The sequence below is a fragment of the Pteropus vampyrus genome, unplaced genomic scaffold (genome assembly GCF_000151845.1).
Source record: "Pteropus vampyrus isolate Shadow unplaced genomic scaffold, Pvam_2.0 Scaffold91, whole genome shotgun sequence".
Classification (NCBI taxonomy): domain Eukaryota; kingdom Metazoa; phylum Chordata; class Mammalia; order Chiroptera; family Pteropodidae; genus Pteropus; species Pteropus vampyrus.
Window position 1 is genome coordinate 4,149,483 of NW_011888872.1, and position 21,533 is coordinate 4,171,015.

Here is a 21,533-nt window from a genome sequence, read left to right on the forward strand (position 1 = left end):
TATTTTCAATCTCTCATCTACACGTGGAACAGTGCAGAAATTTATACGAAGGGAAATATAAGCAGAATTTTGTTTTCTACCCTTTACACACACCCTTGAATCTTCTACTAGCTCATGCTTCCCCTTACTGACATTTATGTTTGTTTTACTATGCTGTTTATCTCAGAACACACTCTGATTAGCTTTTAATTTGTTGTAATAAATCTCTATTATCCCTGACATTGTTTAGAATGCATGGCTGCCTGATGAGTCAAGGCAATGATTTACAATGGAATTGCTATAGATTTTGCCCTTCCCTTCACTTAATGTTACCCTCCCAATTTCACTGAAGAGCATTACTCCAAACTAGTTCAAACACCCAGCTGTAAGCAGGATCAAACTGCCAAAGAAAGAAGAGAATGTCTTATTTTATGCCCAAAGGTTCCAGGAAAAGATCACCAAAATCTGGTTAGATGGGACATAACAAAAGCACATGAAGAGCCTGGTGGCACTACCCTGTCATTGGCTTACTCTCTTCTAAACTTAGTTGATAGCCACACTCTTACGTAGTGCAAAGATGGAAAAAAGACTTGAGGATACTCAGTCTACAGTAGAGTAGAAGTGAAATCCTCCATCTTGATTTCCCAGAGTTATCCCACTAAACAATGTGGGAAAATAGAGTCTAGACACAGAATGTATGTTTCACACAAAGCTAGCCCATTTGCAGGCTGCCCTGAGACCTGCCCAAGCAGAAGAAACCTAACATCAGACTGACTTTAGAACTCTACAAACCCCAAGTCACCTCCATTAGAGCCTCTTTAGCTTTTTGGTCTCCCATGAGGTGTTCAGACTCATCACTATGGCCGCTTCAAAAGGGGTTGGGTCCATTCTGACACTGCTAGAATTGCAGCAACCCTGACACATCCCTACCAGGCACAGTGGTGAAGAGAGGGGATTCAGCCCAATGGTTCTCATGTTGAGTCGTGCACACTGAACTTTCCACCTAAGCACAGAATCCCTCTTGGATAACATCTCCACTGCTCCCTGTCAGGAGCCCAGGCCCAGATGCACAACCTCTGGAGGAAGTTGGGTGGGTGGCAAGCAAGATGAGCCCCCAGTCTAAGCCAGTCAGACCCCCAAAGCTGATAAATCACCTTTTTTCCTGTCCTGCTAAGGGAAGGAGTAAGAAGCTGGTAGCTGTACATGAGCTGTGATTCCTGGCTTCCATCAGTTTGCCCAGCCTCTGCCAAAGTAAAACTGAGTTAACATTGCTGATTGTTTATCAACGTACAATCCTATGTGAAACCAGATTTTCTACAATGAGTGGAATAAAAATTAGTTCCCAAAACATGTTGGACACTAGAAATGCATTCTGTATTGCATTCTTGAATCTGAACTCTGGGTTATCGTTATTCCAAAAAATGTTAAATGGAGATATATTAATGTGTTGTCAGCTGGTTTTTTTTATGGAGAAAGACTGCCCTTTACCGAACATATATTTTTCTGTTTTTAAATGTTCAAATGATATTTTGTGAAATGGTGTTAGTAGATAAAGATTGTTTTTACTATTTCTCTATCCATATCTAACAAAGATAAAAAGTTGGCGATTCCAGGTTTATTCTCAGGTTTTATATATCTGTAAAATCCAAATTTTGGGACTACCGACTTAGAAGATCTCTATTCCAAGCCCCTTACTTGAGGGGCCTTGGAAGACACATTATCTTGCCTTCCGAGCTGGTGGTATGCTAAAGGTCACACAGCAGGAAAGAGGCAAAGCCAATTCTATATCCGAATCTCCAGCTGGGCAGTGCACCATAATGCCTTTTAAGAAGTTAATGCAAACTTGACCCCAAAGGCAGGGGAAATAAAAGCAAAAATAAATTGACTACATCAAACTAAAAAGCTTCTGCACAGCAAAGAATCCATCAACAAAACAAAAAGGCAGCCAATCGAATGGAAGAAGATATTTGCAAATGATACCTCTAATTAGGGGCTAATATCCAAAATATATAAAGAACTCATATAATTCAATAACAACGTCCACAAACAATCTGATTTAAATATGGGCAAAGGAACTGAATAGACATTTTTTCCAAGGCAGACATACAAATGGCCAACAGATACATGAAAAAGTATTCAATGTCACTAGCTATAAGGGAAATGCAAATCGAACCCACAATGAGATATCACCTCATGCCCATTAGAATGGCTATTATCAGTAAGACAAGAAATACATGTTGAGGATATGGAGAAAAGAGAACCCTCACACACTGCTGATGGGAATGTAAATTGTTGCAGCCACTATGGAAAACAGTATGGAGGTTCCTCAAAAAAATTAAGAATAGAGCTACCATATGACCCAGCAATCTCATTTCTGGGTACCTACCCCAAAATTTGAAAACTGTTATTCATAAATGTACCCTTATGGTCACTGCAGCATTATATACAATAGTCAAGACATGGAAACAACCCAAGTGTCCTTTGACAGATGACTGGGTAAAGAAGATGTAGTGGAATACTACAGTGGAATACTACTGTAGTGGAATACTACTCAGCCATAAAAAAATGAAACATTGCCATTTGCAAGAACATGGATTGATCTTTAGAATATTATGCTAAGTCATACAGAAGAGGACAAGAATCATATAATTTCACTCACATATTGGATGTAAAAAAGCTACAAACAAAACGAACAAACTCAGATATAGACAGAATAGTGGTTACCATAGAAAGGGTTAGGGAAGACAAAGAAGGTAAAGAGGGTCAAACACATGGTGATGGAAGGTGACTAGACTGCAGGTGGTGAGCACACAACAGACAATAGAGATGTTGTTAGAAAGAGTACACCTGAAATTTATGATGTTATTAACCAGTTACCCCAATAAATTAAAAAAACTAAAATGTTAGTGCATCACACTATTCGACTCCATGAAAAATTTAAATCATTTTTAAATATTTTAAGATACACTTTAAATATACATCGCTTATTTACAATTAAAATGGATTTTGGCTGAAGGTTTATAAAATTATTTCATTGCTTTATAGCCATAAAATTTTGATGCCATATACTAATTTAAGGATAGCTAACTATATATTACTTTAATATGTGTATGAAATTCCACAGGTACCTACGAATATAAAAATAACTAGATATGCTTTATGATTAAGTCTAATAGCAGCAGGCTAGCTCTTTTTAAAATTAATACCTATTGTATAGCTGGCTGTACAGACTCTGGCAAGAATGTTTCCATCAAAGATAGATTTACATGGTAGGTCAATAAACCCCAAAGTGGACAAGTTTTAGATTGCAACAGGAAAAAGCCAAAGAAATTAAAGGTGAAAACCAAGTGACATGTAGTGTTAGGGTAAGAAGAACTGAAGAATTGGTCTCTCATTTTAAGTGCTAAAAGGACACTAAAAATAAGCAATTTTCAAGTTTGTTCTTCCACAAATTTTGAGAAACTTAATTCCAAACCATTTCTCATGAAAGTCACTATAGTGAGGCAACTATTCATGGCAAACCACCTGGATAACATTTGTTTCTAGACCTCTAATTGATCCTAATTGTAAATGTGCTCTCTACTAAAATATCCGCATATGTAAAACAAGCAGCGAAATTCAGCCAGTTCCCTTCCCTGGTTCCATAGCCAGGGCACTTCTGGTGGATCCCTTTAACAACGAAGGGGCCTGTCCTGCCAATCAGCATAAGACAGGTGCCCATTAACAATGAACACGTCAGACGGATCCTTTGAAAATCTTCATGGCATTGTCCCCCTCACGCCGCCTGTCTATTTTCGTTCTCTTTCTCACTCTAAGTTGACTCTTAGCTCACTTTCCTGTTACTTGTGTCTAATTCATCATCTGCAGATATGCCTAATGATTTGCTTTCCAGGGTCTTATTATTTTGTTTAGGTGAATGGTGAATTGACACTTGCTATCTAGGGAAATAGAAGAGATGCTGAATTAATGAGCATGGTTAATTTGAATGCTCAAGAGTGATTCAACAGACCAGGCAGCTTTGAACAGAAATCTGCAACTCAGATATTCTGACCTTTTAAATGCCATCAAAAGTGTACTGTAAGTATACTCTACTTCTGCCTATAGTAGCATAAATCAGAATAACGGGCTTAATTAGTTTTGTTTGCAGTAAGCTGAGTTATTAGAAAACGCAACTCCTTGAGAGCAGTTGGTGTTGCCATCTGGCCCATCCCTTTGCTCCTGGGTCTCTTTCCCTTCTGTTTCTCGTAGTCCAGAAGCTGACACTCCCCACGACACAGCATTTTTGCTGTGAATACAAGTGGATGTGTGAGGACAGGACCAAGGTCAGTCCATCTTCACAGAATGTTCCTCTAGAAGGAATGTGGCCTTGGAGTGGGGAGAGTCTGTGTGGCAGGAAAACGGATAGTAAGGTTGCTGGCCTCGGGCCAAGAGTGAGAACACTCCCACTAGAATGTAGTGCAGTAGCTGTCCATCAGCTGTGAACTGTGCACCCCATCAGAGGTTCCCAGGCAATAGATGCGAGCTCACCTCCTAAATCACCAGGTCTTCTATCTAAGCCAGAGTCTACTGACGTTCCTCTTATCTTGCATCATTGCAGGCCTCAGGTTCTCTGGAATTTCTAACATAAAAGGGGGAAGAATGGTTCCCTATTCCATTTAGGGTCTTTATTAACATTACCCTTACTTCAAGTGGCCTTGAGGTCTAGAAGATTAAATGTCTTCCTTATAAAACTGATTCCATACCCTGGGAGTCCTCTACTAACTGGGCATTGGCCTTAGGAAATTCACTAAACTTCTTTAGAAATACAATTTTCTCATTCAGAAAATGGGAAAATTGAACTGGATAAAATGTAAAGTACTTTACAGATTAAAGTCACTATGATTCTGTGACTTCCTGAACTAAATATATAACAAGTGTCCTAATTTCTTTCCGTTCTTTACCATTAAAACCCATTCTCAATTAACTGAAAATATATATGTGTATATATATACACATATGCATGTATACGTGTATATATGTACATATTCACCGCTAATTGTTTTTCTATTGATAAGAAAACACACACCATGCCCCAAATGCAATTCATGTTTCCCATCATTTTTTAACCAGATAATAATTATGGACACTCAGGAAGCTTTAGCTACACATATCTCAGATCAGGGATTTCCCCTGAAATCCAGAAAAACCTCTCAATTAGAAGACAAGACGACCTTTCAGTTTCCTTTATCATCCAGGCTAGAAGACAAAATTGAGTTTAAAGCAACGATAAATATACCTGACCAGAAAAGCCAACTCCCTCGAGAAGTATCAGAGACCATCTTTGATTTCTTGGTCATCAAAAGTTAACCAAAACATTCTATCCCTCAACCATAGCAGCAGGCACAAATGGTGCTACAAATATTTTGTTTGCAAGATTTTAAAATGTAAGGATTCACGTTCCTTTACACAACTGAAAACGAAAGTGATTCGATATCTTAAAAAGTGATTCGATATCTTCAAATTCAATGCATTTAATGTTCTATTAAATGTACATACAAGAACACTAAGTACTGTGTGTGAAGGGAGAACATGACTTGAAATATCATTTTTGGGCAATCACCAAACTCAACCTTTGTCCCTAACATATTCTGATTCATAGAAAAGCCTACAGAAGGCCTAAATAACTGCGGCTACAAAAAAGAAAAACTATTAAGTATTGCTCCTGAAGTTTTTATCTGCTAATTGAATGTATGTCTAGTTTCAATCCAGGGCCAAGACCAGGTACCCAGACTAGTTGTACACTCTTTCCATAATGATTCAAGTACAGAAGCTCTGTAATACATAACTCTTTGTTACATGAAAACTGTAAATGATTCAACCATGTGTGAATAACCCAGGCGTTGCCTTTTAGCATAGGGAGGACAAACCAGTATTGTCTTTATAAGGACATTAATGCAACCTGCGGTTCCTCTGCCATTTTCCCTTTCTAAACATCTCCTCTGCCTCTCTCTCTGTGTCTTAAGGATCCTATCTCAGGAAGAGCAGCCACTCCTATTGGAAACTCTTGAATGGCGCCCTGAAAAAGAGGCAATTTCTGTCAGGAGCAACAGTAATCTGAACCTCACTCTTGCACATTAGAGACCCTTAGAAATTAGAGCTGAGATTTCATATCTGTATTCTCACATGTACCACAGTCTATTCTTGATACTGAATTTGAAATTTCCTACAATTCTTGAAAATCATTCCATTTCGAGCTTGAAACTATTCTTAATATTTCCCAGAATCAAATTCAAAATAATTTTTTCACATGTACATAATGCTAAATATTATGTATTAAAGTATTATTAAGGGAAAATTGGTTGTGACAAAGTACCCAACAGCAAGTATTTTTGAATTCTTATAGAAATACCTCAATTCTCTTAAGTATAGTCAAGACCCAAAAAATAAAAATAAACTTTAACAAGCCAAAATATTTAGACACGTGGCACATGGACCACATACCAAAGTTCATGCACTTTATTCATAAAAGGACACTTCAAGGCCATTAACTCTTAAACACAGTTCTATTCAATGTCGTTATTCACTTTCCCAAAGAATGACCAGCCATTAGCAACAGCAGAAAAGAATTTAGAAACAATGAGAAAATGAGTTAAAGTGGAGCCAGCTGAGGGCAGCAAGGAATACTGCTAACATGCTAGTACTTGAAGCGACTGAAAATCTATTATTCTAAAAGTGGATATAAAATAAGTCACCTGGGGTCATTTAATGTAGAGAGTCACAGTTCTAGCTAGCATAGGGGTCCCAGGGGTCTCTAAGCATTAGGAGTAACTAAAATCTGAGACAGTTTAGAGCCTAAAGTCATAAATTTCAGTCTAGAAAATTTTATCAAGCATACACTGGCCCAATAGTGCTACATAAGTAAACCTTATTTTGAAAAAAAAAAAAAAAAAAAAAAACACTTTGGCAAAGTTTGGCTTCACTTCCTTATTTCTGATCAATGGAACTTCACCGAATCCCTACACCAATGCATCCAGAATAATCTATCATTACTATGAGTAAATGTATAGCCTTATAGCAAATCTCTGTATCTGTACTCATTTGACACTTGTGAAATTATCTGAAGAAATGGAATACTCTCCATAACTTTCACTTCTCCATGCTTCATTCTAAATTATTTCAGTTAAAAAAACAAGTGTATCGCTAATTCATAATCATATTCTATTATATCTTCTGGAAAGTTGCAATGAATCCAAAAATACAAACATTTAATTGATTTCAAAGGGGCTAAATGACAACCATAATCAGCTGAAAGGGATTCTTAATTGACTTCACAGCAGCAACTGGCTTATGTGACTGGAAACATCTTAACGTTTGTTTAACAGAGTCAGTCAACTTAATGTTTGGCATTGTTCAGGTGCAATATTAAAGTTATTAAAATGTATATGTACACGAGTATAACATATAGGTTATATATATAGAAAAACCTCTATGGAGAAAGATGAAAAGGATCCCCTAGATCAAAGAATGTTTATAGTTTTGCTATTGCTGCCAGTTGGAGTTGAAAACCTTACGTTCTACTAGAAAATACCTTCTAAGCCATCTAGGTTTTCCAATAATACTTTGCCTCTCAGATATAGTTTAAGAAATTGCAAAATATTCCTAATATTGTCTTTCATGTCAAATAAAAATGTATTCTTATGATAAATGCAATTTGCACACACAAGTATTGTACATTAATTATTTTTCAAAACATCTTAAATTTAGGTCCTATCAAAGTGGATATAAGGCTACCAAATTACTGTACTGAAATTTTACAGTACCCACTGGCATCAGTCCTTCTCAGTCCTGGAGTGCAGCAAAAGAAAAAGCTAACTTTCTTCTTCCCAGGAAGCTTGGGTGTTTGAGAGCTTCCCTCACCCCAACCCATCTTTATATATCAACCACTCACCCTAGGGCAATGGGTTTCCACGGGGTCTGCTCATTAGAATCACCTGAGTTCTTTTTGCAACGTGCTTAGGCCCAGTGCCAGACCAATCCAATTGGCATCTGAGCATGGGGCCCAGGTACTTTTTCAAAGCTACCACAGGGATTTTAACCTGCAGCCAGATTGAAAAACACTGCTCTAAGCAGTGTTTTTTGAACACCCTGGGAATATTTGGCAGGGTCTGGAGACATTTTTCATCAGTTACAACTGGGGGTAGCTCATGGGTAGAGCCCAGGATGCTGCTAAACCTTCTAAAACACACAAGACAACCCCCTCACAACAAAGAATTATGTGGTCCCAAATTTAAATAGTGCTGCTGCTGAGAAATCCTGATCTAGAGAAAAAGCTGGTGGGAGAAACAGCCCGCTCTTTGTATATCCAGAGATTCTCTCACAAAAGAAGAAAAAAAGCAGTAAGAAGCTTTCAGGAGGAAGACTTACAACCCTGACACTCCATCTGGCAAGGCCAAATGTAATTCTAAATGGACCTTGTCTAACACAAGTGAATAATTTTCTCATGTGTATTCTCATTGGCTAGGGTGATGCTGAAGGAGGGCATGAAGCTATTGTTCACGGGAACATGCTCTAAAACGTCAAATGAAGTATAATTAAGCAATGTTTTTAGAAGAAGGAAGATAATAAAATAAGGAGTAATGTTTCTTCTTCTATTTATTTCTTCTCAGATGCTGATAGCCAGAAATATGCCCCTCTAGAATTAAAATTAAACTATTTTTATTATTTTTTCAAGAGATTCATAATGTCCCATGGGTGGACTATCCGTAAGGGCCTGATGATCAGACTCATCTTTGTCTGGAAAGTTAACAATAAAATAGAGCTATTATTGCTAGACGAATGACATCCATGACCTGGGCTAAAAAGTTATCTTTTAAAAAGCAAAGAGCTGCCAGCTGATATCTGGAAGCAAAAACCCCTTGGTCTCATTTTCACCTAAAAAAATTCAGTCCACCCTTGGATTTCAATGGAATCAGGTAAATGAAACCCCCAAATCAAGGAAGCTATCATTTTTGTACATTTATAGCTAAAAGTGGCTATTCAATTACTTAATTTACAAATCTGGAATACAGCAAGTAACTTGAACGAACATACAAATGCCTTAATGTCTAGATGTGATAAGTGTCGGATCAACTTCCTCTCTGCAAATGGAACTCTCTACAAATTGAAAATACTTGAATAATAACTTCTAAAGAGTAAATGCATTCACAAGCATTTTGTTCAATTTAGAGGTTTTTTTCTGTTTGTTTTGTCTTTGTTTTCTTGTTTTTTTAATCAACTACTAATTTTAAAATGGCTATACACCCTTAGATATTTTTAAGAGAAGAAAAATACCTAAAATTCATCTTTGCATCCAGTTGAAAATTAAGCCAACTGTTCTAACCAAAGGAAAACTCTTGGAGGTCAAGTTCATCAGCTACTTTCTCCACTGAGTTTGTAATTGAAAGCAAAAGATTTAAAGATGCCCAAGGCACAGTCAACTAAAACAGTCATTGTTTTCACTGATGTTTCCTCAGTGTGTACATTCGTGTCTTATTTGGATATCCTTATAAGTAGGACAATATTCCACCATCTCGGTTTCATTTTACCATAATGCAGACACATTTCCCACTTGCTCTCATCTGCTCTTTGTTCATACATGCAAGTACTCATCCAAAACACTCATATCTCACACCAACTCCAAGCAGAATGACTCTGTAAATGACTCAGCAAATCTGCAATTTGAGATTAACCTTTCTACTGGTTCCTCTCCATTTACAAGCCAAGGATTCAGCATGAGGATTTACAAATATAAAAGATCATGTCTTACCATTCATATCAAAAATTAATTTGTAACGGCAGGATAAATACAAGCTACCAGTGCCCAAGTTTATCGGCTGATGATTCATAAACATCTCATTGTGGCACTTCATTTTCCCATTAATTACTGAAATAAAAATGCAATGCAAATGTACTACAAATATGTTTTGGTGATCAACTGTCAACATTTGTCACTCAAGAATAAGAAGAGTAAACATAAACATTAAATAGAGTGGTATTCTAAATAACACATCTTACAACATCAAATTTTTTAATGAGATTGTTAAATTTTAAAAAAACATCTGCTTTACCCACTAGTTTGTCTGGATCCAAGAAATGTCATATCATCCTTAACTAGAGACATGCCTTACTTTATGCCAAGCATTACTTAAATGTTGCACCTAAAATCTTCTCTTGTAAGTTAAATCCTGCATTGATTAAATGAGTTCTTTATTTTAAAAAGATTTTTTATGAAGAGAATTATTTTGTAAACAAACTACCTGTCCCTGTCTTTTTTTTTCCTTGGTTCAAGATACCTTTCAAAGTTTCCTTAAAACAGTGCACACATAATTCTCATGCTCATTAAAAAGTAATCAAAAAAAAAAGTCATTATCTTTGCCTTCCTGTTAACCTATTACCTCCTGAAGACAAGCTTCATGGCAGTGACCCATCACATGAGAGTAACACAACCAAAATATCTTTTTAACTGACTTTTATCTCCCTTGAGAACTGAGCAGCCAAAGCTGCCCACAGCAATCAGGGTAGCATCTCTTCCTCTCCTGGAAAGACTGAGAGAAGGTGCAATGAACCTGGTAAAAGCACCGGCCAGCAGGCCTCAATGAAAGGGTGAACTGGCCTCTCCCAGCATTCACGTCCCAACACAAACAACCAAGAAAGCGGCAGCTTCCTATCTTTCTCATCCTTTCCAGTTCCATTTGCACTTTAAAGAACATTGGATGCATTAGAAGCCAAGCTTCAGGAGTCAATTTTCAGCACTATACGAAAAGGATTAGGATGAAATGGAATCCAACAGGTAAATCTCCAAGTACAATATTGAAAATTTACCCTGTTGTGTCACTGCTAAAATTGGAAGCACCACTGCTCAGAGCTGACTCCACAAATATATACTCTGGAACAGCTTTTAAATAAAGCAAAAACCTCAGATATTTTGAATGCAAAACCCCAGTCTATAAAACCAATCGTTTTAGTCCCAATTCAACCATAGGTAACAAAAAAGGACTGTGAGGGGTTTTGTGTTTGCTTTTTAAATAAATGATTTTTTTTTTTAATCTGGAGTTCAAAATAGTTTCAGAACCACGATGCAGGAAATTAAACCTCTTCCAAAAGGTTGAAAAGCTCAGGTTTAGAGCCACCTCAGCAAATGCAGCAGATGTTATTATGTTTTAGAAACCAAAAAAGTGTCCAAACACATCTGTATATTTTAAAGAGGAACATTCAAGCAACCAGAAAAGATGCCTCCTTTAATGTAAAAGAGCATGCATTTCAGAATGTTTCATGAAGTTTGGTGGGAGGCTTGTTGGGTGGGTTTTGAGTGAGTAGAGAAGGGAATCATTCGATGCATTTTAGATGCAAAGTACAGTCACAGATTCATACTAAGGCCTCCAACATCATGAAAAAAAATCTTCAAGGTCAAGTAAAGCATATTTATAGGCATTCAGACAACCCAGCATCAAACTTGTTTCGGGACACCATGTCTCTTGTTTAACAATGTTATTGTTTTCATAATAACTATTCATTTCTTCCTGAACATAAACTATTAACTGGATTCAAAAACCTTTTGGTCACCTGTTCTACACATGAGCCCCAGAAGGAAAATGCACACACAAGGAGAATACTCAAGTTCAAAACGGTAGAAACCTTAGACTGGTTCTGTTTTTACCTACAATGCCCACAAATCTCACCCTGACCACTTTGGGTCTCACGGAATTATTGTTCCTCCCTCTCTCCTAACCCCTCATCCCTAATTCCTCATCCCTAATCCTCTCCAAATTTATTTGCCGATAACTGCATAAACTAAAACAGATCGAGGGGAAGAAACACACATCAGGATTTGGGCGCAAATGTTTGCTCCTCCCTCAACCCACCCCCTAGCCAGAGAGCCTACACTTTCTAATATGTCTGGAACTCCCTTCGCCACTGAGAACTCTCTATTGAGTTGCCCCAGCCAAGGCAGTTCCCCAGCACGTACTGACCCACCGTTCATGCCACTGTAGACGTTCCGGTGATGGGGTGACACTTCCTCTTGCGCCTGCCTTCGGAGGGTACCCTCTCTGCTGCCACTGCCGCTGCCTCCGCCTCCTCCGCCCACGTGTTTGTGATCAGGGCTTCCCCCAAAATGCTGTTTGAGGTGTTCGGGGCTGGTGCCCCTTGCTCTGGGTAGATGCTCCAGGCTCCCACCGAGGGCGTGTTTCTGAAGATGCTCAGGGCTCCCTCCGCTGTGCCTGGCGTGCTCGGGGCTGCCCCCAGGCCTGTGCTTCTGGAAGTGTTCCGGGCTCCCGCTCAGCACGTGCTTGGGCAGTGTTTCGGGGCTGCTCCCTGGGTGCGGGTGCCTTTGCTGTTCAGGGCTGCCCTTGCACAAGGGTTTGTGGTGCTCAGGGCTGGGTCCTTTGAGTGCTTTGGGGTGATCTGGGGTGCCGGAGGCCCTGGGTTTCTGTAGATGCTCTGGGCTGGTGCTCCTGTGCTTGGCGTGCTCCGGGCTGCCCTCTGCCCGGGGCTTCTGCAGGTGCTCGGGGCTAACACTGCTCGCATGGTGCTTGTGGTGGTCGGGGCTGTCGGTGCTACCCGTGCTGGAGGTGCTGCTGCCGTCGCCCACATCCCGCACGTACGGCGCCGTGGAGGCGGTGAGCTGGCACAGGCTGGCCTGGCTGTCGATGGAGCAGCGGCTGCCCGCGCAGCCGGCACCTTTCTCTTCGTCCAGCAGCACGCAGAGCTCTTTGAGCTCCATGTTCTCCTTCACCACCTCCTCCTGCTTCACCTCCAGCTCCTTCAGCTTCTGCAGGTATAAGGCCACTTCTTTGTGCATTACCCCAGCCGTGAAGCGGCCCAGTCTCTGCCACTCCCGGGACACCCTCTTGCCTTTCTGCCGGTCGTCGTCCAGGAAACAGCAGAGGTCTCTCAGTTCCTGGTTGTCCTCCTGGAGTTTCTGGTTGATATCCTGAAAAAAGAGATACAGCCAATCAAGAGAGGTACACAACACACATGGTTCATCAAGCTTAGACTTCCCGGGAGTGAGGGAGCCTAGAATTGGTGAATTCTCTGTAATGGTTAGGGAAGGAGGTGAGGGGAAGCTTCAGGTTTGTAGCTTTCCATAAAAATAAAAATAATAGGTATTGGTTATGCTCCCTACCTAATGCTTTACATGTATTATTTCAACTAATGTTCACCAAAACACTTAAGAGGATAATGACTATTACGGTTCTTTTACAGAAAACAGGACTTCACAAAGCTTCTCTTGTCTAAGGTCATCCAGTCAGTATTTAGGGAGTAGCCTGTTAATTAACAGGAAATCATTAAAAAACAGGCTCCCCTGTCCCACATTCAAGGAAGAAAGATGGCTGCTTGTGACTTGTGAAATGCTTAAAAGCTCTGAAGCAACAGAACTTCCATTAGCACAAACAAACACCGCCTAGGTTTTGGGTTCATGACATGGGATGAGCAGCCTCAGTTCCCCGACGAGGGAACAGCACAACTGCCCTCTCCTGGCATTTCAGTCCTGCACCTCCAATCCCCACTTACCACATCCCCCACACATCTCCCAGGCATCTCTCACACAACACAAGCAATGCTGAGCTTGGGTGATATTCAAACTCCACTCTCCGAATTGCACCTCCCAGCAATTGCCACCTCCGCCCACCCCGCTGCTCTTTATAAGAACCTGTAGTTACTCCTTTCACTTTCAAGCCAAACAAGTCTTCTGACTCTACCTCTTGAATTTATCTCATCTCCTCATTCTCATGTTTAAAAATCTTAATAGCTTCTCACTGCCCTTAGGATAAGGTGCAAAATTTTTCAAGCCTCACGAAGCCCCCACCCCTCTGCCCAGCCTACTTCCCTAGCATAAATGGTGAGTCACTGGTTCATCCGCAAATATTTAGTAAGCATCTATAATGTGTCAGGTACCAGTCTAGATGCTAGGGATGTATCAGTGGACACAGCAAAGACCCTGACATCCTACGGCTTTTATTCTGGTAGGAAAGACTGGCAAAAGGCAAGTATAGAACATGATGTCATGTGGTGAAAGGTGCTGAAAGAAAACTAAAGCAATTTTAATGAATACTATTTTTTAAGAGAAGACACTTCTGCTGAGAAGAGGAAAACATGTGAGCAAAGACCCAGGTGATATTAAGGAACAAACAGTTAAGGGAAGATGATCCCAGGCAGAGAGAAGGGCAAGTATAAAAGCTCTGAGACAAATGTGGCTCAAGTTGCAGGGAGGCCAGAGCACTGAAAGTGAGGAGGGCGGAGCTGGGAAAGGAGGTCTGAGAGGTGTCAGGGGCCAGGTAACACAGGGCCTTGTCAGCCATGGGAAGGACCTGGATTGTTGGAGGGCTGAGGATAGAGGAGTGATATTATTCGCTTTGTAAAGAATTACCATAATTCCGTGTGAAAAAATAACCTGGCTGGGGAGGTGGGGAGAGTGGGATAATGGATAGAAGGGAGTGAAGTGGGATAAAGCAGAAGCCTGGAGACCAGCTAGCAGGCTACTAGGCTAGTCCAGGCTGAGGGAGATGATGGTGGCTTGGATACATGGTAGCAGAGGAGAGAGCAAGAACATCCCCTTCTCATCACGTACGGAGCCCCACAAACACGGGCCTTGTTTCAGGGCCTTAAGGGACAAGCCTTTCCCCTCTTTTACTCAGAATGCTTTCCCTCAGTGCCTCTACACAACCTTCGGGTCTCAATTTATGTTACTTCCCCCATAGAAGCCATCCCTGACCATGACCCCCGATCTACAGAAAGTCTCTGTCGGTGCTCTACCTTACCCCTTAAGACTTCTTTCGTGTTGCACTTATTACAATCTGTAATCACATATGGTTGAGTGACATATGGCTGAGCGTGGCTATTACTCATATCTCCATCTTCAACAGACTAGAATCATGAGAATGGAGATCCCCCTCCACTGTCTATTCTGTTCACCTCTATGTATCCAGAACACTGCACCCCCACTGTAGATACCTGAAACCAAGGAGTTTTAAAATCAATTGTGAAGTCCCCATTTATTCTCCATTCACACATATAGTAAAAGGGGTAACTGTTTCCTGAAGCACCATGGTTTGGTGGGGGTGAAGTGGGGACGACCATCTAAGATCTTCCCTGCTCTACAAAGCCGGAAAACCTCTGATCTTATGCCTCCATCATCCAATCCAGAATTAGAGGTACTCAGAGAGCAAACTTAATTCTCTTAAACTCAGATTGATTCCAACACTTCTCCTGCTACTGACCAGAAAATAAACTAGAAAACATCTGCCAACCAAGCCCTGCACTTCCTGACAGTTATGAAACCTAAGATGGGAGTGATGTTCAAGGCCTGAGGAAGAAGAGGGTCTGTGCGGCTTAGTGTTCAACTCAAATTCTAACTCTCGACATTACCAGCAGCTGTTTCCTTGTCTCTAATGCCTATCTATTCCTTTTGCTTTTCATTGCCACTTTCTGCCCTCAGGCCTGGCATTTCCAAAAGCTTCTTACCTGGCCTCTCTTCTTTGGTCTGTCTGCCCCTGCCCCTTGGCCTGCCCTATTCCCTCACCACTCCAATCCAAGCTCTCTTTGGCCAGACTGATTTCTAAAAACACTACCTGCATGTATGTCTCTCGTGCATATCAACTCCCACCATCTCTGCTTTTCCAGGAAAAATAAATAAATCCTTTGGCCAGGCCCGAAAGGCTTTCTCCTGCCTTTCCGCCTTTAGCTCCCTCTGTGTCAGCTAATTTTAAACCCTGATTTTGTGTAGCCTTTTCACCTAGAAAATACTATCTTCTTCACTACACAAACTTATAAGAAGAGAGATTCCTCTGAGAAGACTCCGCCCACTCTAGAATGGCACCTGGCATACAACAGTACCAGGTATGAATGAATGAATGAACTTTCCCACTCACTGCTTGAAGCCTGTAAGACATACTAGCTAGAACACTCATTGGGCATCATTTTTATTTCTTTCCTAATGCAGATATCTTAGATTCTGGAAGGCAGAGTCTACCCCAACATCTCTCTTTACCTATTTGACACACCTGGCATGGTACCTTGCATAGAGTGAACACTTAATATGTGTTTGTGGACTGACCAACCCTTTAAATCCCTAGCTAGGCCTGAGGTCAAAACAGGATACAGCTCTAGCTACTGAGAAAAGATTTCTTATTATTGTTTTCAGCAAGCCCCTGCTATGTTTGTGTCTACAGTAATAGGAGAATAAATTATCCCTTAACACTGATGCCTTAGGGGAAATCAGAAGCTGTGGATATTCTGAGAAAATAATACTAAACAAAATTAATCTTTCTAAGCTTCAAAACTTATTCCACATTTAGTTTAATTTTGGCATTTCATAGAAAGTTCAAGTCATGTTCTTCCTACTATTCCTGATTTCTCCAGAACTGGGAAGCAAACAGGACTTGTGCTACAGTGGGCCTCAAGAAGTTAAGGCACTTTCAAAATGGAGTGAAACATATACTTCTAGAAATTCCAGTTGGAGCAAAAAGGGTTGGCTATTAGCCCATTCATTTTTCTTTATCATAGTTTCTTCCTCCTATTATTAATTTGCTTGGGAATATTATTTACTCTCCAATTTTTAAGCTATTTCCTTTGCCTTCTGACAAACAGCTAAGCATCCAGCTTAATAATAACCTTGTGAGCCAGCTTCTTCAAATCTGCCACATTAAGATTTGGGCTTTCTTTTTCAAAACGCTAAGTGTCCTTTTAACATTGCCACAGGCCACCAGATGTTAGTCCTCTGTCTAAAGTGGACTTTTAAAGGATTAAACCCACTTCATAGCATATCATCCAAAATTTTATTCATAGGACTCTCAAGTATTGTATCTGTGATTAAAGGATTGTTTTATTTTATTTTTCATCATTGCAGGGCAGGGAATTGGTGTGTTGAGGAGCAAGCAGGATAATTAATCTGCTGCAGATAACAAATCTACAGAGATCCAGTTCCTGCAAACCCACCCCCTTCTCCCAGAAATTGCAGGTCAGAGCAGCCTAAGTGTTGGTATATGCTCAGCAGTACACAAGCATGGTTCTCAGGAATTCAGTTCCTGACAACATCAGAATCCTGATCTCCTTCCTCCATCTCTTTCAGGACCACACATTCTAACCAGAGAATGTCAACTAGCCAAAAGGAAAGTGAGCCTATTTTGAACATTTTATATCTGTATGACCTTGAGGCAGCTATTTAACCTCACTAGCATTTCTTCATCTATGTATTATTTAATCCTCATCAAACCTCATGTGGAATTAGTGACCCCCGTTAGCAGATGAAAAAACAGACTCAAAGAAGTTAATGGTTTGCCCAAGCTATCCAAATTGTCAGATTCCAAATCCTTTGTCTTTCCACACCCACACACACTGCACTACTTCCTAAATGTTAAAACACAAACAAGTCAGCCAGTGGTTGGACAGAGAGTCACGAGCCCCTCAAAGGAAAAGAACTAATGCTCCCATTTCCCCATGTCTACAGCTATAGTACCACTTAGTAGCTTGAAAAACTTAGGTGCAATTTCAAAGGCAGTTCACAGAAAGGGACATAGAAAAGAAAAAGTACTATGGCCTTCATACCTTAAATTTACAGTCCTCAACTAAGAATTCCAAACCATCAGAGGCCCTCTGATTTCCTTCCAGAATTATTCAGTCAACCACATTCTTAGATCACTATGGTGTCCAGGGAAGCTCTGAGTTAACATGATGAAGAGAAGGGAGAAGACTGGCATCTCAGCAGGGCTTTACCACAGCCCCTTGAGAAGTCGATTAGAGGGCTTGGAGATACCACACTGCAGCTGCTGGGGGATAACGGGAAGGAGTAGAGGCTACGTCAGAAAGTCACCAGCCCTCATCATTTCTGAACTTGATAAAGAAGTGGATTGGAAAATCTTTTTAACACCAGGTCACAAACCTAGACCACTCGGAGACTCACCTACTTGGGATGTAACCACCCTTAACTGACCTAATAGGCATTTCTCTAACTATACTCTTTTCCAACTTCGCCTAAGAAACCCAGATCCTGGAAACACACAGCTACATATTTACGTGTCCTCTCCTGGTAAGAATAAATACCATTTTTTGTAGTCAAGTTCAGTGTTAAACCTTCCCCTACATTATCATGACTTATTGTCATAACCCTCTAGGAGATAGTAATTATCATCTGCATTTTATTGATGAGTAAAATGAGGCTCGGGGATATTAATTACCCAAATTCACCCTCCTGGCAAATAAAAATTCTAGGTACAAACCCACCTCTGAGATGATCTTCCCACTACACTAGCCTGTCTCTAATCCTCCAAGAGTCTGCTACTTAATAAATACTCCATTAGTATTGAATTAAGCCAAAGGAAAGAATAAGCTTTGTAATTTTTCTGACTGTGGGATCTTCCTGATTGCACCCACTCTAGGGACTATATGACAGACAGTCCAAGCCTCAGGGGAGGGCCATCTCCGCGTGGACTGGACCCAGCACCCAAGTGAGCATCTGGCCTTCTGCTCCTCCCACTCCTCTTTGCCCCAGAATCCCAGAGCTGGAGCGCTGAGGCAATTAAGAAAGTGTCGACTGCCTGAGAAGTGGATGGGAATGGAAAGGGGACAAGAACAGCATGTGCCTGCGGGAATTTGCTCCCTAAGGTCCCTGCAGTGATTTCGTTTGTGTCTGGCTTCCTATAAACAAAAGCAGAACAATGAGAGGAAGGAATACCAGGAGGCACCAGCGCAAGCGATGTGGAGAGGAAGTTTTGTGGTGCACGCCGGCAGGGCGGTTCCCGGCCATCGGTCTGCTGCAGCTAGCCAACGGGGCATGCACACTGCTGGCACACTCAGAGCTCTTCACGGAGAAAATAAAGTTGGTGAGGGGTTTGGGTTTTTGTTGTATTTAATTTTTATCTTTTCTTTTTCCTAATAGCAAAGAGGGGAAAACTGGCTCAAAAAGCAGGCATCAATGGCTGACACTTAGGGTACCTTTCAAAAATCTGCGCCTCTCATACTGAGTCCCTTTGCTCCCTCTCATGCTAGATGACATTAAAATCAAACTGGGGGTGAATGGGCAGGGGGGACAACCCCAGATGACGCCATCTGAATTCCAGGGGAAAGAAAGCACTGGAGAAGCTAGAAAACGTGAAGGCAGAGCTTAAGCTCTTCTGCACCGGTGATACGGGCCATCTCTGAGGGTGGCGCCTGCTGCTTCTCCCTGGGCGCCCGCCAGCCTCTCTCTCCGGCATTTGGCACCCTGTCCTCACCCTCTGCCCTCCGGAGAAGTCGAAGACCCACAGCAGCCGTGTAGTATCCCCGATCCCCAAGGGCGAAGATGCCCTGGATTCGTTCTCTCGCTCGCCATTTCCCCTGTCAGGCTGTAACCGGGCTTCGTAAAGCACTGATTTTCCTGGCTCCCTAGGAAATTAAAGGTTCCGCATGCCCATCACTCCTCCCAGCCTTTCAGCATCATAGAGTCCCGCTCCTCTGGCCACAGAGAACCCCGAGAGGGAGCTCGAAGCTTGCGCGCCTCACTTGGGGAAGAGGAGGGAATCAAACGCATCTAAAGTTCGGAAAAGTTTCCAAGGACTGAAGATGGGGAGCAGGGGGAACTGACCAGGAGAATGGGGATAGATCACCTGTTAACGGAGGGAGGGAAAGTTAGTCTAGCCCCACCTACCCAGGGCAGCCCGCTCCCCGCCTCGCAAAGGCGAGCCTCGCCGCCCGGCCCCGCGCTCACCTTGAGCCCGCGGATCTCGCCGAGGTGCAGCTGCAGGCGGCGGTTGACCTCACGGATGAGGTTGCTGTGGTCCAGCATCGCGCTCACCTTCTCGGCTTCGGCGCGCCGCAGGCTGCGGATCAACTCCTCCTTGCTCCACTGCAGCAGCTCCTCGTCTGATACTTTGGACAGGTCCTCCACCGCAGCGGCCGCGGATGGGCCAGCAGAGGCTGGGGGACAACTTTCCGCCGCCGCCGCTGAGCTTCCGGCCGCCTTCGACATGATATCCGCGCGGTGGCAGGTGCGAGTGGGTGGAAGAGGCAAAGCGACACCCAAAGGCGCGGGCGCGGCGGGGCCGCCTCCACCCACACCCTTGTGCGCTCCGGCGAGTCAGCGGCACCGCCCAGGGGCCGCTGGGTTGGGGCGACAAGGGTCGCGCTGGGCGGCCATCCTACCTCGCCATCCCTTCGCGCGCGCCCGCGCAGCCCCAGGGCCGGGCAACCACCCGCGCGCTGCTGCTGAGGCGCGTCCCAACTCCGCACAAGTCCATGGTGAGGGGCGCTGGGGAGCTGGCGCCGCCGCGAGAGAACCTAGGGAACCGGCCGGGGCGCCGAGAGGGCCGTACCTGGGTTCCCCTGCCCTCTCCTCTGCCCTAATTCGAGACTGTCGCCACCACACTCTCGCGCGCGCACACACGCACACTTTCCACGCCCTTGCCCAGCTGCAGCCCGCGGTTTCCGTCCTCTCCGAGCCGTGCAAGGGCACGCCGGACTCCGCGGCACCTCGGGGGGCTGCTCTAGCGCCGCCGCTGCCGCCGCTGCCGCTGCTGCCCTAGGGCTCCGCGCGGCCGGCCGGCCGGCTGCGATCTTCCTGCCGCCTTCGCTGCGTCCGCCGCCTCAACTAGGCTGTTCGCAGGAGCCTTGGATTTCCAGAGCAGACCTAAGAGGGGTGGGAGTGATGGCTGGACCCACAGGAGGAGGAGCCTGGAGCCGGGGCTGCCAGCAGCCGGCCGCACCTCCCGCGCCAGCCGATTGCAGCTGCGGCTCGATCGCCTCCCGGGCTCCGGAATCGCGTTCCCCGCTATCCCGCCGGGGAAGACCGGGGGCGCGGCTCTTTCAGAGCCCCGGCGCGGAGGAGGCGGAAACCGGGAGAAATGAGTAGCTGTGGCCCGCCGGACTTAGGGAGGCTCGCGCGCGCCACCACGTGGCCAAAGAAGCCCCCTCCTCCACACACCAGCTTGGTCACCAGACAAGGGAACAGCTGCCAGACTGAAATGAGAAAACCTTAGTATTTGGAGGGATTGGGGTTCAGGAAAAATGGGTAGCAGTACCTGAGGGTAACCGTCCGTTTGTACTTTTGAGAATATAAGAAGAGATCGGTTGAGAAAAAATAGGAGTGGGAGTCATGTTGGGGAAGGAAAACCCTAATGCTCTGAAAAGGAGAAAGACAGGCTTCAGGGCACTGCTCTTTAGCGACCATCCACCTCCAGGCCTTTGTCTTTTCTAAAAATCCACTACTTTGTTAAAAGCTTCAGGGGGAAAAACTGGATCTTTTACATTTTTATTTGAAAAACATCAAAGCCTTAAGGGAAAAATAAAATACCTTCATCTCCTACTTCCGGAGGAGGCCCGGATTTTAAGGTCATGTCATCTCCCTTCTGAGCAAAGCACGGCCCCTAAGGCAAGCTGAATGCCAACCAAGGAGATTTACATTTTCTTCTGTGCTGCAGGCCACCCCATATTTATTGCTTGGGCCTTTTATGATGGTAATTTCTTAAAGGGAGTACTCTGTGTCCCCTGGCTTCTATCTTTGGGCTACAAGAGTCCCCTTCCTCCTTCTTCATTCTGTCCACTAGTGAAGTCACATGGAATCGTCT

The 21,533-nt window shown here is 43.1% G+C and overlaps 1 protein-coding gene across 9 annotated transcripts in view; it reads right to left on the reverse strand.

Moving 5' to 3' along the window:
- Nucleotides 1-20,833, reverse strand: part of CCDC85A (coiled-coil domain containing 85A) — a 182,778-nt gene extending 161,945 nt beyond the window's left edge. For 2 of the 9 annotated variants that reach the window (XM_023532854.1, XM_011363935.2), the window contains exons 1-2: nucleotides 19,679-20,817; nucleotides 11,971-12,928 (exon numbers count right to left, since the gene is read on the reverse strand). In XM_023532854.1, coding sequence (XP_023388622.1) covers nucleotides 11,971-12,928; nucleotides 19,679-19,939 — 1,219 coding nt within the window. In that variant the 5' untranslated portion in view covers nucleotides 19,940-20,817. Of the gene's footprint in view, nucleotides 1-11,970; nucleotides 12,929-19,678 lie in introns of all 9 variants that reach the window. The other 7 variants (XR_002781269.1, XM_023532850.1, XM_023532852.1 and 4 more) reach the window with 7 other exon arrangements.
- Between the last annotated feature and the right edge of the window lie 700 nt (nucleotides 20,834-21,533).